This window comes from Hyaena hyaena, unplaced genomic scaffold (genome assembly GCF_003009895.1).
Source record: "Hyaena hyaena isolate Hyena2069 unplaced genomic scaffold, ASM300989v1 scaffold_126, whole genome shotgun sequence".
Classification (NCBI taxonomy): domain Eukaryota; kingdom Metazoa; phylum Chordata; class Mammalia; order Carnivora; family Hyaenidae; genus Hyaena; species Hyaena hyaena.
Window position 1 is genome coordinate 862,225 of NW_024080759.1, and position 19,073 is coordinate 881,297.

At 34.5% G+C, this 19,073-nt stretch overlaps 1 protein-coding gene across 2 annotated transcripts in view; it reads left to right on the forward strand.

The window, feature by feature from the left end:
- PLA2R1 (phospholipase A2 receptor 1) overlaps positions 1-19,073 on the forward strand; it is a 117,826-nt gene that overhangs the window by 52,392 nt on the left and 46,361 nt on the right. For both annotated transcript variants that reach the window (XM_039237539.1, XM_039237540.1), the window contains exons 10-11: positions 2,455-2,567; positions 11,131-11,303. In XM_039237539.1, coding sequence (XP_039093470.1) covers positions 2,455-2,567; positions 11,131-11,303 — 286 coding nt within the window. The remainder of the gene's footprint in view (positions 1-2,454; positions 2,568-11,130; positions 11,304-19,073) is intronic.

Genomic DNA, 19,073 nt, shown 5'->3' on the forward strand with positions numbered 1-19,073 from the left:
AAACACACACACACAAATAATTCACAACCATAAAAAAGGATGAGATTGTGCCATTTGCAATAACATGAGTGGACCTAGAGGGTATTATACTAAGTGAAATAAGCCTGAGAAAGACAAATACCATATGATTTCACTTATATGTAGAATCTAAAAGAGTAAATGAATAAACAAACAAAAAACAGAATCAGACCTATAAATACAGAGAACAAACCGATGGTTGCCTAGGGGAGGGAGTGGGGAATGGGCAAAATGAACGTTGGCTGTAGCCTTCCAGTATGGAATGAATATGTCACCAGTTATGGAATGAATATGTCACAGGAATAAAAGGCACTACATAAGGGAGAAAATTTTCTTGATAATTTCAAAGCAAAAAAAGAAAGAAAAAGAAAGAAAGAAAGAAAGAAAGAAAGAAAGAAAGAAAGAAAGAAAGAAAGAAAGAAAGAAAGAAAAAATACCCTTTCCCCACCTCCCACTCCGAGTCAATTTTGGGGGATTGTATAACATAAGCAATTGTTTCAGTACTGTCATCATCATTTCATTTAAAATGAAATGGCACCTCATGTAAAGAAGATATTCACAAATATAATGAATTATTCTTCCCACTTTCATTGTGTGGACAAAAGCTTGTAGTAAGGAGCCTTTGTTTTACTGGTTATTATGATGCCTCATTCCCCTTCCCCTTTCCTGGAGTCTGTTCAGTTCCCAGATTTTTGGTTTTACATAGCAGCCTGTGATCTGAAAACTACTAATGAAGAAGGAATACTTTGTTAGAAAGGTCAAATTGTCAGCCTTCCTCCGCCTGTCCTTCCAAATTCAAAAGCAGTCTAACCTCCCACCCCATCTGGAGTGATCCAGGGGGTTCTGACCAGAGCTGTCAATTACTCACACAGATAAGGTTATGCAGAGACGTTCAGGGAGTGAGTTCAGAGCACATCCTGGCTGGCAGGATGTGGAACTCCTGTGATCCACACCTCATTTAATAATATGTTGTGAACAAAAATAACTGAGTTCTAAAACAAGGTTTTCTTTAATTTACTGTAAGACTGAGACCTTTTCTAAGAAATATAGCAGAAATCATTTTATATCTGATCAAAATCTGGCAAGTATTGGCATGACACAGACACAGAATAAAGTGTATTTTAAAACTGGCGAATACATAAAAATAGGTAGATGTAAGTGATATGACTTTATAATAATGGAAGAAAAGGGACTAAAATAACTCAGTGAAAATATAGAAAACTAATGAATGCATGTCTTCTGTACTATATGATTTTAAAGAACAGAGCTACCCTTCAATGCTCTCTGGGTGGAGGTATGGAACTACATATTTATCATTTTTGTCTAAGTGCCAAAGCTTGCTTTGTTCTCTCTCAAAGGCTCACCAGTTGGTTTAGGAATAATTTTTACAAATATATATATTTGTTTGTAAATATATACCTATGCTTATACATGTTTGTCATATTTATATTTAAATACTAATATATACAACATATTGTATATATTGTGCGTATATATACAACATGTATGTATGTATGTATACATATATATGTATGTATACAACATGTATGTATATATACACACAATATATAAAAATACATATACATTTAAATGTATATATATACATATCCATATGTATGTATATATTTATGTGTATAAATACATATACATATATTTATGTATATAAATAATATATACATATATTTATATTGTATGTATATATTTAGCCAGTCTCTATTTGGAAACATTATCATCTGCTCAAGACCATTTTGGATTATACCAGAATTGGATTCCAGGCCAGCTAGTCCACTAGCTTGTGACTTCATCTAGGTCTCTAACTTCAGAATATCTCAGTGAGATAACATGAAATAAGCAAAATGAAACAAAGTTGAAAAAAAATATGCACTATTATCTAAATACATATGTCCTCTTTGCTCATATTGAGTTCTTGGATCTTTTTAAGGCCTCTGCCTGCATTGTCTCCCTTTGATTCTCAGAACAACTCCATGGATACTATTATTATCTTCATTTTACAGAGGAGAAAATTAAGACATGCAGAGATTAAATAAAGTTTCACAGTAGTAGAGCCAGTATTCAAACCCATGCATTCTGCCTTCAAAGCCAAGTCTTAGCTTCTACCATCCTGCAGGAAGCATTAGTATGAAACTCTCTAAGTCTGAACAGAGAGAAAGAGAGAGATCTTGAGTGAGTGCTGCTTTATTTTCATTTGTTTTAGGTTTTAAGATTTCAATTAATTAAAACTTTCAGGTTTTAATAATTAATTAAATAAATATAGAAGTGGCTGTAGCTAATGCCATTACCAGGTAGAATACTAAGTTTTGAGTTTTGAGTGGGTCAGAGAAGAAAGTTATGTAAGTAGTAAATGAGAATACAGAAAAACACTATTTTGCTGTTTAAATCAGACTATGTTCTTAATTTTCTATTTCCCTTTTGAAGAGATGGGAGAGACATGGTAGATTCTGTTACAAAATTGACACTGTCCTTCGAAGCTTTGATCATGCCTCCAGTGGTTATTACTGTCCTCCTGCACTTGTAACCATTAGAAACAGGTAAGATAGAAATTTTTTATCAGAGACATGACTGTACTTTTTTGACAGGAGGGCTCCTGGGATGATAAAATCTAGCCCTAATCAGTAATTCGTCAAAATCTAAAGTGTACATTCGAATATTAAATTATTTAAACTATTGATTGAGATGAATTTAAATCACACAATGTTGTTCCTAAATCAATTTTTGAGTAACCGAGTAAAATTTAAGATAACTTTTACTTTCCATAAAGATATATTAATTATTCAGCTTTGCTAATATATTGAATCATATTTAGATTTTATCTAAATGCTTGTAATGGAAAGAAATACGTTATTTAAAAGCTATGTTTTTAATGTAATGTGTGAGTTATGTAGGGTTTTTCTGAAAAACAAAAGTAAGTATAGCTAAACTGGAGGATTTTCAAATGCTCTCCCCATTGCTTCTTAGCTCTGTATTTGTTTAGATACAGACTTCTCTGTTCACAGGTGTCTTCTCCATACCAGCAAAGAAACTGCCCTTTTGACACTCTACAGAATTTGCAATATGCTATAGATTTGTAATAGGGAATAAAAGTACCAACAGTGGAAATGACCTTGGTGTCACTATCAATGCTAGGAGAACAATGAGGGCTGGGAAACAGACTCCTCCAAAGTGAAGACAGAAACAAGGTAGAACCCATTAGTGGTTGCTTGGAAAGTTATACCTGCAAAGCTAGTCATTTGCTTTTTTACTGAGGCTATTGCCTTTCAAGATATCCACCAAAGACCAGAAACAGACAATTGATACTACAGTTTTATCTAGAGGCTCTTCCTCTATTATCCTCTAGGTCTAACTTGTAAAAGGGATTATGTGCTTTCTCTGCTCTCCCTACAGAGGAAGTCAACATTGAAAGCCACCAGTATTTCCTTCTTCCTCTTACTTTCTTTCCCAGTCTTTCCTCCAAACCATGCACAGAATTCATGTGCATGCACATGCGCGCGCGCGCACACACACACACACACAGGACTGGATTGATAGCAGTTCCAAAAGAAATTGTGTGACGAAACATTTTGTGCTCAGGAGACCCTTCCTTCAACAATGACACCACCCTTGATATATCTCAGTGTTGTTTTTAGTTCTACCTTGCTCCTTCCCAGAATAGCTGGCAGGCAGAAGGAAGCATTTATCCTCAACTTACTCACCCACCCAAAAGATTTCAAGAGCACCTTGGGTTAGAAGCCCTCCAGTAAGTGAGCTAACACTGGACTTTATTCAGGATCCTGATCAGTGAAGCTATCTATGCTCTTTTGTTAATTATAACATAATTATATTTTTCACTGAAGAAAATAGTCTAATTGTTTCACCTGCTTCTTATGTCTTATTCTTTCTTTCCTTTTTTTGTGTAATATTCATTGAATACCTGTCACATACCTAGCACTGTGCTAATTACTTTTCATATGCTATTTGATAATGCAAAAAAACCAATAGTCAAGCATTTATTAGAAAAGTATTTATTAAATATCTCTGTTGTGAGAGGCACCATATAAACATTGGCATGCTGTATAGAAGAAATAAAAGGCATGCTATTATTGTCCTGGTGCTACCTAGAGGCCAGCAGCTAAAGAGGTAGAACATAGAAACATAGCGAAGAAGGTGAAAGAACACACTAAGTAGATAAATTCAAAGTGACATTGCAGGTAACCTATAATACCAGAGTGACCCAAGTAGCGCAGAAATCAATGTTCAAATGTTTCAATTTCTTTTTTCTTTTCTTTTCTTATTTGAGAGAGAGAGTGTGAAAGCAGGGGAAAGGAGTAAGGGGGGAGAGAGAGAGGGAGAGAGGGAGTGAGAGACAGACACACACACACACACAGAGAGAGAGAGAGAGAGAGAGAGAGAGAGAATCTTAAGCAGGCTCCATGCTCAGCACACAGAGCCCTAGGTGGGGCTCCATCCCTTAACCCTGAGATCATGACCTAAGCTGAAATCAAGAGTGGGTCACTCAACCGAATGAGCCACCCAGGGGCCCCCAAATGCTTTATTTTCTAGGAATCCTGGAGATCTCATGCAATAACAAAGAGTCTGAAAAAAAAATACTACTTGGTTTCATTTCCTCCAAAACTGGATATAAGAATATGTTATAAATAATTCGTTTCTTTGATAAACTAACCCTACAACAGAATTATAAGAGAAATGTTTGTTTTCATTCCACCCACACCCTTGTAGGCCCACCCAGGTGATTTTGTGCCAGAATGCAACTCAATGAACAGTCAAGACCCTGCATTGCTACTGTTAGCCCTAGGGAGGCATCTCTCCTAGACAGTTACCACACATGTACACTGCCCTGCAGACATGCCTATATCCAAAGCAATGACTACAACACAGGACATGCAAGTTGAGGAAAGGAAGGGCCCCATGCTCTTAATTGTTATTCATTCAGATTCCATCAGGTAAGAAACAAAGCCTCCCACTGTACCCTACTCTTTGAGTGACAAAACACAACAAAATATTTCAACAACATCTTTTGTCTGAGAAGATTAGGCAGTAGATAGAAAGTCTTCTCATATCCAGAAGTGTCCACTAGCAGCCTGGGTAGTCATTTTCTTCCATTACTGATTTCCTGTTTGAGTTAAGACACTCCTGTCACTCACCAGTGCCCAACCTTGTAGTTGCTAATTGATTTTCCACTCTTCTGCACAACTGAGCCACAGATTTGATGGGCACAATTAGAACCACCTGCTACCAATTACTTATTTCTTTTGTTATTGGGCAACTGCTCCTGGTCTAGGACTTTTAACACTTTGTGGAATAGAGAAGGGAAGAAAAACAGACCCTTATTTCTGAATAACAGATTGTTTATTTTCTTGCTAACTATTCCAAAATGTTTTCAGGCCTGGACACTTTATTTCCAGGTAGGGCATGACTGTAAATCTTGAGTTCCAGAGTTACCATGGATAATTGTCTACGGGCACATGTATCTAAATTTTAAATCAATTAGCCATGGAATGTTTACTCCAAAAGAATCCAGGGGTTCCTGGGTAGCTCGGTTAAGGTTCTGACTTTAGCTCAGGTCATGATTTCATGGTTCTTGAGTTCAAGCCCCACATTGGGCTCTGTGCTGACAGCTCAGAGTCTGGAGCCTGCTTCAGATTCTGTTTCCCTCTCTGCCCCTCCCCTGCTCCCACTCTCTCTCTATGTCTCTCTCTCTCTCTCTCCAAAAATAAATAAACATTAAAAAATAAAAAATATAATAATCCAAATGACATTCAATTTTGTGAATTTTACCAAAAGTAAGAAATCCTATAGTATTTCATTTTCTCCTAGACTTAACTCTGCATTATTTCAAGGCATTTTTACAGCTCTGCTATTTTCCTGCAACTACCATACCCCCTAAATACTTTTGCAGTTAATTTTTTATTGTGATAAAACATAAATTTTATCATTATAACCATTTTTAAGTGTACAGTTCAGCAGCAATAAGTACAGTTGCAGTATTGCACAATCATCATCGCCATCCATCTCCCTAAATTTTTTCATCTTTCCAAACTGAAATTCTGTGTCCGTTAAATAATAACTCCCCATTTTCCCTTGCCCCCAGCTCTGAAGACCCATTATTCTACTTTCTGCCTATGAGGATGACTACTCTAAGTTAACTCATAAGTTGAATCATGTAACAGTTATCCTATTGTGCCTAGTTTATTTCATTTAGTCTAATGTCCTCACCTTTTGGCTCTTGTGAATAATGTTGCTATAAACATGAATGTATAAATATCTTTAGAGTTCCTGCTTTCAATTCTTCTGGGTAATATACCCAGAAGTGGAATTCCTGGAGATTTGATAATTCTATTTTTAATTTTTTGAAGAACAGGCATAATGTTTTCCATATCAGCAGCACCATTTTACATTCCCATCAGCACTGCACAAGGGTTCCATATCCTCCACATCTTAGCTATCACCTGTTTTTTGTTTTTGTAAAATAGCCATCTTAATGGGTATGAAATGGTATCTCATTGTGGTTCCAACTTACACTTCCCTAATGATTAGTGATAATGAGTGTCTTTTCATGTGCTTATTGGTATCTGTATATCTTCTTTGGAGAAATTTCTGTCCAAGTCTTTTACCTATTTTTTAATTGGAGTATTTATTCATTGTTGTTGAGTTGTAGGAGTTCTTTATATATTCTGGATATTAATCCTTTAGCAGATACATAATTTGCAAATACTTTTTCCTACTCCATCAGTTGCATTTTCACTCTGTTGTTGTCCTTTAATGCACAAAGTTTTTAGTTCTGATTAAATCCAATTTATTCATTATTATTTTCTTGCCTGTGTTTTGGTGTCATATCCAAGAAATCATTGCTACATACAATGTCATGAAAAATTTCCCCTATGTTTTCTTCTAAGAGTTTTATAATTTTAGCTCTTGTGTTTATATCTTTGATTCACTTTCAGTTAATTTTTGTAAATGGTATAAAGTAAGAAGAATCCAACTGCATTCTTCTGCATGTGGATATCCAGTTTTTCCAACATCATTGTTGAAAAGGCTGTCCTTTTCCCATTGAACAATCTTGGCATCCTTGTGGAAAATCATTTAACCATATATACAAGGGTTTATTTTCTGGGTTCTCTTTTCTATTCTATTAATATATGTATATCTTTATGCCAGTACCACACTGTTTTGATTATTGTGCTTTCAATAAGTTTTGAAATCAAAGTTGTGATTTCCTGTTTGTTTTTGCTGTTAGAGATCCCTTGAAATTCCATATGAATTTTAAGATGGATTTTCCAATTTCTGAAAAAGACATCATTGAGATTTTGACATGGGTTGCATTCACTTGGAGTAGTATGGACATTTAAACAATTGGTTTTTCAATCCATGAACATGGATGTCTTTCCATTTATTTGTGTCTTCTTCAATATCTTTCAGTAGTTTTGTAGTTTTCAATGTACAAGTCTTTTGCCTCCTTCGTTAAGGTATTTTTTAAATTTTTGATGCTATTATAAATGAATTGTTTTTGTAGTTTCCTTTTCAGATTGTCCTTTGTTAACATATAGAAATGCAACTGATTTTTGTGTGTTGACTTTGCATCCTGAACTTTGCTAAATTTATTAGTTCTAACACTTTCTGTAGAATGCAGTTAACTTTCTTTCTTAAAACATATTTTAGTTATCCTCTTTAAATTATGCAATAAAAACATTCTCATTAGTATAAGTTCAAACAAGCCAGAAGAACATAAATGAAAAGTAAAAGTGATCTCTCACCTCCACTTCTCCCTCCCACCAATCCCATTGTTCTCCCATTAACAGTTAACAAAGGTAACTGCCGCCATTAACAGTCTGCAGTCTGCCGCAGTTAACAGTTTGGAATTTGTTCTTGCAGGTTTAATTCTTGTGTCTATGTTAAGTATCTTTTCTAAGTCTATATTTCTCTTCTAGTCTTTTGCAATAAATAATACCCAAAGACTTAATATTTCTAGTTCTTGAAGAATGCCAGTAAAAACTTCTTGAAATAATAATCATGATGCATGTCTCCTATTTTAAAACAATGATATTCTATTTGTATTCTTTATTTAAAAGAAAGAGAAATTTATCATTTTTGTATTCATTCAGCAATAGAGTCAGTTATTTGAATATGGTATTTAAAATGTTAATAATTGTGTTATTAGAAGAAATCCCATTGCAGTATCTCAGTTCGAAATTGAATAACTCATAATTGGATCACTATGTGTAAAGATTACTGCTATTTTTTAAAATTGAAATAAGTCCTCTAGTGAAGCTACATCCAGTTCATTACTTTTTTTCAATCTCTTGTTTTAGGTAATACAAACATAATCATTAAGTACTGCTGTCTGCTAAGGATAGTATTACTCATAGATAAGAAACATCTTTTTCAACTATACTTCTCACTGGCTACATGGATGAAGAAATATTTCCAGAGATCAAATATAAAATATCTCATTTTGAAGTGTGCATTTTTTGAAATGCAAAATTTGTTTTGAAATGAAAAAATCATAAGTGTATCCCAAAAATATGTATCACTCTCTTCAAGTTGCATTTTTTATTAAAATGTAATGTTTAGCACCGTAAGTAACAATTTCTTGTCAAGCTGATGGAAATTCAAGACATATTTTTCTTATTTATATTAAAAATGCACATTTGGTTTCTTAACGTTTTTAAGGAGTTGATTGGGAAAAAATTTTTTCTGATTTTAAGGATTATTTCCCTAAAAGTTTGATTTTATGGGTAGTTACACAAATGCAAACAAAGTATTTTATCATTTGTGTTTTTCTAGAAAATAACAAGTTTTTACTTTACTAAACTCCTTAGATATAATATGTTATTCTGGTCCAAATAATAATATAAAAATCTGTACATATGGTTACTTTTTGTTCCTTAAGTCATAACATTTGAATTAAATAATCTAGTGAAACCAGGCAAAAAGGCCAGATATAAAAAACTCTGGAATATCCTCAAATGAAGAATTCTAAACACAAGGCCAAAAAAGACTTTAAAAGATCATCTGCTCTATTACTGTAAGCCAGAGTTTTCACAACCCTTTTAAATGTTTGGAACCAAATAGTGAGTGGTAACAAGTATAGAATACCCTCTTGTTTTCTTTATCAGTTGGAAACAGACACTCAAATGGCTGCATGCTCTGACCCAGAGTTAAGTTCTTAGAATATGTAATTCAAGAGAAAGACATATTTGCTGAACTTCTTGATTAACAATGCTATCTTTTAAACTGTACCAAGAAAACTAGAGTCCTGATTTGAAGGTTTTAGGATCTAATGTATGAGTACTATATGCAACTACTTAAAAGATGCTTGCCAATTTAAAAAGCACAGGGTTTCTATTGTTTTAAGGAATCATAAATAGAGATAAGATAGCAAATCAGAGTGAACTAAATAAATTTAAAACCAACAGGGAACAAGAGCAAAATGTTGTCATGAATAATGATACCAGTGACCAAGTTTACAGACAATGTTATTTCTCTCCATTATCCGATAAATGCCATAGTACAAGGTCATGGAAGAGCCAGCAATGTCCCCTGGGTTTAGAACCGGCACAGTGAATAGTGGTCTGGCCATAGCCTCCACAATGCAGTGCCTTGTTAGCCTCCTAGGACAGCAGTTTAAGGCATCGGCTGGGCATGATAACAATGCTACTCTGTCTCAGAGGGGAGAAGGAAAAGCAGATTCTAAATTATGAGAGGATGAACCATTGGAAGTGTAAGGAAAATTACAATAACACCTAGACAATATTTAGTTTTATGTACCATCCTTTTGAAGAAAGATTTTTTACATTTAAAACACTATATTTACATAAAATTCTGCCACTGCAATCTGGTTAAAAAAGAGCTTTTCTAGTTTTAAATGTGTGCTTTGTAGATTATTAATAGTACCTATAGGAAATATTTAGTAAAGCATAATAAAAATATATATGCCCTGCAAAGATGAGTATCATAGATGCCTAAGATTACTAAATATTGCTAGTGATGTTCATAAGGCAGTTAAAAATTTTACATCCTTGTGTTCTTTTCTCCCCTCCCCCCATTTCCCTTGAAGCTTTTCTATTCTTGAATGACCCCATTGCTTTTGTTTCCTTAAGCAACTTAAAGATGCATGGTAATGAAAAACTTCCAGAATTGAATGAAAAAAAGTCTAATTTGCTTTCTTTTTAAGGTTTTCTGGGTAATTTCATCAGGCTTTCCCTTTCTTATTGACTCAGCAGTTCTGGCCAAAAGTCATCACTTTTAGAAATGTGTTTCTTCAAAACTTCATGTGTATTAAAAATAAATTTTTCAAGCTTAGCTTAAAATTTCAATGCTAGTTAAATTTTAATACCCACATTTTTCTATTAGGTATTCATGTGGAAGCATATACACAAATTTTCCAGATTCCACTTTTGATGCATTTATATTAGGGAAGGAGCACTGCCACCAATCAATGAACACTAATTCATTCAGCTGTGTGGGGAAAATATTGGTGGGTGCACATCTTTGGATTAGTTCCTAGGGTTTTAAATTTATCTCCAGTGAATATGGCCATCTGAACACATTTGAATAAGCCAAGGACTCCATGTGCTTATGAACAAACTGATTTGGGATACATAAAATTGCTACTCCAAAACCTGTTCCATTCTCACCAGGCAAGTGTGGTGGGTGGGTGCATGTGAAGTCCATGTTGGCAGATGCTCAGGTCTCCTCCCCACTACTAGTTCCCCACTGCATGCACATTATAGCGAGGTATGTGCTGTGTGGCCTAATTACAAAAATAGGGCACTTGCTATGCCAAGAAATATATTGCCAGCTTTATGGGCTTTACCACCTATACTCTGAAACCGGAGCTGGACTCTATTCCTTGAAATAATTAAGCTCTGTTGTTGAGACTCAAATTCTCCTCACTCATCTATTTCTGAGCATTGCAGTGACATTTGGCATGTATTAGTAATGTTCAGGGTCTATGAGTATTTTTCTGCCCCATGTTCTGAAGAATTCATCAGAAATGCTTATTCTGGTGCCATTCTGTGCACCTCATTATGCTTTAATGACAATTTTTCATTGCCCCAAAACTTACTATAACCATTTCCTTTTTCCATTTTTAAGGTTTGAACAGGCTTTTATTACCAGTTTGATCAGTAGTGTGGCAAAAACGAAGGACAGTTATTTTTGGATAGCTCTTCAAGATCAAAATGACACAGGAGAATACACTTGGAAGACAGCAGAGGGGCAGAAGTCTGAGCCAGTGCAGTACACACACTGGAATGCATATCAGCCTCGTGAGTAGAGGGAACTATAACGCCACCTCTCCCTCCTGTTTTCTTTGCTCAAAATTCCTTCAACCCTGTGATCCGCCTCCTTTGGTGCTTCCTTAATGTTTTCTTAATGCCTAAATCAATTAAAACAATTACCACAGGTTCTCAGGGGGTAACATGTGGCTGGCCATTTTTAAAAGTATGATGCATGTGACATTTGACAGGTTCAAGGTATAAATTCATTGCTCAAGACCACACATGCTTTTATTAGCAGGAAGTCCATTTTCTTCCTCCTAAAGGCTTTTACCCAGCCTCCCCCTTGATTGTCCAAGGATATCAGGGGCTTACTCAGTCCAGACTAGTCTGATATACTTCAAAACACAGTGAATGGGCACATATGGATACATCTAATCAGTCCACGGTCACTGCCGCTTTGCTGTTGAATGCTGACCCATTACTTAGGCAACACTCCTGTTAATCCATCTCCTCCATGGACTTCTGTGATCCTTAGCCAGGATTTCAGAGTTGCTCTATTAGTTCATCCTCATATGCTCAGCTCTGGATCCCCAAACATGAAATTGTGCCAGGTTAGTCAATTCCAGAGAAACTAATGACTTCAGCCACAAAGTACACTAGAACTAGCCCCTTTGGAACAAGCTTTAGGCCCTTAGGTAACAAGCCTAGACCCAACACCCCTTTACATCAGCATGAATTCCTATTTGGATTCCTTGGTCCCTTTCTTACTTGTGGACCTCAATCAGGGCCACCCAAGAGATGATAGGCAATAGGTTACCTCTAAATGTATTTCTGGAGGAAATGGGTTAGGAGGCCTCAGGCTCTTCCATGAGGAAAGATAGGTATTATTATAATACTATCAAAGTAATTTTCTTATATCAAATGTATAATAATAATTAGTCAAAGGACTAAATATACCAATTAAAAGACAGAGACTTTCAGAGCAGATCAAAAAACAAGACCAACTGTTTGTTGACTATAAGAAACCCACTTTATAAAAGAAAGGAAAAAATATAAAGGCACATGTAGATTGAATGTAAAAGGATGGAGAAAGATATACTATGCAAATACTTATAAAAAGAGAGCAGGAATAGCTATATTAATGTCACAGAGCAGACCTCAGAACATGGACATTTTTCAAGGATTAAAAAAAGGGATATTATATTGTGGTAAAGGAGTAGTACTCTAAGAAAACGTAACAGTCCCTGATGTGTATGCACCCAACAGCAAAGTGTCAAAATACATGAGCAAAAAACTTGATAGAACTGCAAAGAGAAATAGATGAATCTATTATTACAGATGGAGACTGTAACATCCCTCTATCAGAAATGGACAGATCCAGCACACAGAAAATCAGTAAGGACAAAGTTGAACTCAATAGTACCATCGATTAACAGGATATAATTGATATCTATAGTCTACTTAATCCATCAGTAGCAAATTACACATTCTTCTCAAGCTCACATGAAATGTTCACTAAAATAGACCACGTACTTGCCAAAAAACATACCTTAACAAGTTTATCTATCTATCTATCTATCTATCTATTTTATACTTTATTGTCAAGCTGGTTTACATATAACACCCAGCACTCATCCCAACAAGTGCCCTCCTCCATGCCCATCACCACACTTCCCCTCATACCTTAACAAATTTAAAAGAATAGAAATCATATAATGTCTTCTCCTGAGCCACAGTGAAATTAAACTAGAAACCAATAATAGAAGGATAGCTGGAAAATTCCAAAATATTTCAAGATTAAACAACACATTTCTAAATAACATGTGGGTCAAAGAAGAAATCTAAAGAGGAATTTTAAAACATCTTAAGCTAAATGAAAGTGGAAATCTAAAATCAGAACTCCAAGCTTCTACCTTAGGAAACTAGAAAAAGAAGAGAAAATTAAATCCAAAGTAAGCAGAAGAAAATGAATAAAAATAATTAGAGCAGAAATCAATAAAATTGAAAGCAGGAATTCCATGAAGAAAGTCAACAAAACCAAAAGCTGGTTCTTTGAAAAGATCAATGAAATTGATAAGCCTGTAGTCAGGCTCAATAAAAGAAGAGAGAAGACACAAATTACTAGTATCACAAATAAAAGAGAAGACATCACTACAGATGCAGGGACATTAAAAGGATAATAAAAGAATATTATGAACAACTCTATATCCACACATTTGATAACCTAGATAAGACTGACCAATTTCTTTAAAGATGCAATCAACCAAAATACATGCAAGAAGAAACAGACTATCTGAGTAGGTCTATTGCTATTAAAGAAATTGAAATAAAATTGATAACCTTTCCAAACAGAAAGCATCAGGTCCACATTGGTTCACTGGTGAATTCTACCACATATTTAAGGAAGAAATTATGCCAGTTCTCTACAATCTCTTCCAGAAGACCAAAGCAGAGGGAATACTTCCTGTCCCATTCTAAGGACAGCATTACCCTCATACCAAAATCAGACAAAGATATTGCAAGAAAAGAAAACTAAAAAACAATGTCTCTCATGAACAAAACAGCAAAATTCTCAACAAAATAATAAATTGAATCCAATAATGTAAAAAAAGAATTATACACCACAATCAAATGAGATTTATTCCAGTTATACAAGGCTGGTTCAACATTCAAAAATCAATTAGAGTAACCCATCACATCAACAGGTGATAAAAGAAAAGTCATATTATCATCTCAATAGATGGTGAAAAACACTTGACAAAATCCAATACATATTTATTTTAAAAACTGTTAGCAAAGTAGGAATAGAGGGGAACTTCTTCAGCTTTACAAAGAACATCTACAAAACCCACAGATACCATAATTAATGGGGAGAAACTAAAAGCTTTCCCACTAAGATCAGGAACAAGGCAAGGATATTCTCTATCAACCCATCTTTTAAACATTGTACTAGAAGTCCTAGCTAGTAGGGCAAAAAATGCAAATAAAAAGTATACAGATTGGGAAGAAATAAATAAAACTCTGTTCACAGATGATAAGACTGTGTCTATGTAGAAAATCAGAGTCAATGAAAAAATCACTTGGGTAAGTGATTATGGCAAATTGCAATACGAAAGATTAATAAACAAAAGTTAATTGCTTTCCTGTATAACAGCAATGAACAAATGAAGTTTAAACTTAAAAATATACTATCATTTACATTATCAGCCCCCAAAATGAAATACTTGTATAAAAATGTAATGGAATATGTACAAAGTCTATGAGGAAAACTAAAACTTTAATGAAAGAGATTAAAGAACAAGTAAATAAATGTAGAGATCTTCCATGTTCATGGACAGAAAAACTTGATATTGTCAAGATGTCAGTTTTTCACAAAGTGCCCTATAGATTCAACACTATCCCAATCAAAATCCCAGGAAGTTATTTTGTGGATATTGACAAACTGATTCCAAAGTTTATGTGGAAAGGCAAAAGAACAAGAAGAGCCAATTAAATATTGATGTGGAAGAACAAAGTCAGAGAACTGACACTACCTGACTTCAAGAGTTACTATAAAGCTAGAATAATCAAGACAGTGCAGTATTGGCGAGGAGGAAGAGTGGGGGACGGAACAAGTCAGTAGAACAGAATAGAGAGCCCACGCATTGACTAACATAAACATGGAGCTAAATGTGAATCCCAAAGCTGTAATACCCTAAAGAATAACATAATAGAAAAACCTAGATGTCCTTCGGAAAAGCAATGACTTATGACGTTTTAGGTATAACACCAAAGGAACAGTTTATGAAAGAAACAATTGATTTGCTGGACTTCATTAAAACTAAAAAGTTCTGCTCTGAGACAGTGCCAAGAGAATGAGAAGACAAGCTACACGCTAAGACAAAATATTTGCAAACACCACATCTGATAAAGGACTGTAATCCAAAATATACAAAGAATTCTTAAAACCCAACAATAAGAAAATGAAGGACAAGAATTAAAAATGGACAAAAGAAAAAAAAATGGACAATTATAAATTGCAACAACAAGATACCTACTAAAATGACCCAAATCCAAAACACTGATGAGGATATGGAACAATGGGAACACTCATACATTGCTGGTGGGAAAGCAAATTAGTATATTACTTTCAAAGACAATTTGACAGTTTTTTACAAAACTAAACATACTCTCACACACTCCCAACAATCACACTCCTTGGTATTTACCCAAATAAACTGAACACTGATATTCACGCAAAAATCTACACATAGGTTTTTATTTAAGCTTTATTCATACTTGCCAAAACATAAAATTAATCAAGATGTCCTTTAGCAGGTGAATGGATAAACAAAACATGGGACATCTGTATAATGGAATATTATTCACTGCTAAAAAGAAATGAGCTATAAAGCCATTAAAAGACATGGAAGAAACTTAAATGCATATTACTAAGTGGAAAAGGCCAGTTGAGAAGTCTAAAAACTATATGATTCAAACCATTGGACACTCTGGAAAAGGCAAAACTATGAGACAGTAAAAAGATTACTAGTAAAAAGTGGTTTCCAGGGGTCAGGGGATGGAAGGGATTAACAGGCCGAGCTCAGAGGATTTCGGGGGCAGTGAAGCTATTCTATATGTACACAGTGGTGTACATATGTAATTATACATTTGACCAAACCATAGAATGTACAATGCCAACAATGAAACCTAATGTAAATCATGGATTTGGGGTAGTAATTATGTGTCACTGTAGGTTTTAACAAATGTACCATTGTGGTATGAGAGGTCAGTAGTGGGAAAGTTTTTACCTATTTGAGGTAGGAGGTATAAAGGAAGTCAGTACTTTCCACTCAGTTTTGCTCTGAATCTGAAATGCTCTAAAATATATAGTTTATTATTCCCATAAAAAAACTATACTTTTTAAAGATGCCCGTAAGGTGAAGTTAAGACAAATTAGATTTTTTTGTGTATAAACATCAGCTTAGGAAATGTATACAGAAACTTGGTGACCCTGCTTGGCTCCAAATGAGAAACATCATAATTCACTCAGTAAACAACATTCTCATTCTACAAATCTGTGAATATTATTAAAATGTAGAGAATAGTGAAGTTCCATGTCACACTATTACTGAAAAAAAAAAAAAAGCTCTGGTTTCATTTCTAATATACTTTGGAATTTTGTTAGGAATGTCTATACCTGTCAAAATAAATTAATACATTTTGAATAGACAAAATCTTGGTTCTTAATGTTACCTTCCTTGGGGCATATTTGGATATCTAAAATCTGGAACTGAAGCAGAGCTCCTTGTCATTCATAAGTTTCTGCTGTAATTTATTTGAGTGGCACTACTCTTTTCCTCTTCTCCCTGAAGCAAAAATAATATCATGATGCTCAGTTTGGCTGCTCATGCTGACTGACATTGAGTAAATTGTCTCTGAATAAGGTGAAAATGTAAATCTTTTTTTGAAGAAAATAGCAATATAAAAGCCTCTGTGTTTCCTTTCTTCTTTTAAATTGCAGTTTGCAGAAATGCCATCCTAAATCACTTTTTTTTTCCTGCCTGTCACAAAAGTATCCATTAACTTCGTCCTCATGTCAGAATCTTAATCCAGCCCAGACCGACTATATAAATTGACCACTGAATAGGAAGCCTGCAGTTTTTTTATAAACTTAGCCAAGAGTCTGTCCTTATGTCATATCATCAGAATATTCAATCTGTGGGGATATCGCAGTTCTGCCACTTTGTTCAACATTGTATTATGTTCACCAGATAGTGTAATGACCCACCATATACACATCACCCAGTGTCATCAATTATCAACTCTCGGTCCATCTTGTTTCATCTATACAGTTACCCACTCTCTCCAACACCTGTGATATTTTGTCATAGCAAATCCCAGACTTTATATTGTGTCATCCACAGATATTTCAGTATTATCTCTAAAAAATACAGACTTCTTTTTAAAAACATAAATATAAGACAAATATCACAGCTAAATGTAATTAACTATAATTTCATAATATCATAAATCTTCAGTTAGTGCTCAAATTCCTAAATGATTCATAATATTATACAACGCATTTTACAGTTTGTCTGAATCAGGATCCAAGAAGGCTTACACATTTGCAATTGGTTGATAGATCTCCCAAAGTCTATTTTAATCTCTACATTTCCTTCTTCTTTGCCCCCTCCCATTAAAAAAAAAATTATTTGCCAATGCAAATGGGTTGTTTGTCCTGCAGTTTCCTACAGTCAGGACTTTTTGGTGGAATCCCTGCATGTTGTTTAATGTGTTACTCTATCTTCTTTATTTTCTATAAAAGTGACATTTTTATTTTTAAGAAGTTAGAATCAAAGGCATTATATAATTCAGATTTTCTTTTATTTTCTTTTGGAAAACATGTCATAAGTAGTTGTGTGTTCTATCTTAAGGCACATTATGTTCACTTTTCTCACTTTTTACAATGTTAGAAGCCACTAATTATCCATGCCTAGATCCATTGATTCATTAGGGGTTACTTCATAGCTTCCTATCTGGGATATTTTTATAAAGGTATAGTTTCCTGCTACTTTACTAAAACAACAACAGCAAAGAGACTGTGGCACTTGGTATTTAAGAGAACTAACTATTCAGATAAAACAGGAAGATAAGTTTTGATACATACTAACTAGTACCAGTAATTAAAGGGAAAAAATGGGCCTTTCTTATTTAGGGACACTAATGTATTAGAAACTACAATGTACTTTATACCTTAAAGATTCAGTATAAATGGAGGCTGTTCTACAATGAAGGGGGAAAAATGAGTCCATTCTTATTAAGACATTCAAAAATCTTTTCCAAGTTATATTACAGTTTCATAGTTTTCTGTACAAAAGAGAAACACTTTGAGATCATTATTCTGTATCCATCTATTCCTCAGGCTCTGTGACAAAAGTTTTGTTTCTAGATCTAGCTGCCACTGCAGAAAAGGTGTGTTTCACTCGAATGGGATAGCTCCAGAACATCTACCCCAATTGTTCCAAATCAATAGAAATCTGCCAGTGACAAGGAAAATGGGATCCCAGTAGAGCAAATCAGTTTTACTTTTCTTGAAAGTGCCCTCCACATAGCAAGGAAAAGCCTGTCCAGCCAGCAGGTAGATAGGCTGATCCATTTTAAGGCTTCCCAGAGTTCTGAAATGAACCACCACATAAATGAGGACAAATGTATTCTCATTTCTGGGCACCACGGATATTTTCATATTTTTTAATAATCATGTAAGTAACTGTCATATCAGGTAAAAATGGGATCAGAGATGGTTAAGGAAATGCTGTGGTCAAACAGAACAGAAACGTGACTATGGAAATGGAGGAACATAATTTTAAGGGAAGATTCAATCATTCATTCAACAGGTATTTATTGAATGTCTTCCTACTCTGTGTCTTGACATTTTCTCATTGTAGACTTAGTTAAATCTGTTTTCAAATTCTGCATCAAACCCCTCACTATGTGGCCTTAGGCAAGTCACCAAACCTCTGTGTCCCAATTTTTCCATTAGCGAACTGTAAATACTGATATCCATTCTCAGGGGTTTTGAGGTTAAAAAAAAAAAGACCATATAAAATATCTAACAGCATCTAAAGCTACCCACATTGCATCACTTTTCTCCACATCATGAAGATGGAGAAAAGGACAGAGAAGAAATGTGGGTAGTAAGGATATGATATTCATATAATCATATTATTTTTTTCCTTTAGTCTATTGATATGATGGATTACATTAATTGGTTTTCAAATGTGGAATTATTTTTGCACACCTGGAATAAATCTCACTTGGTTATACTTAAAAAAAAAA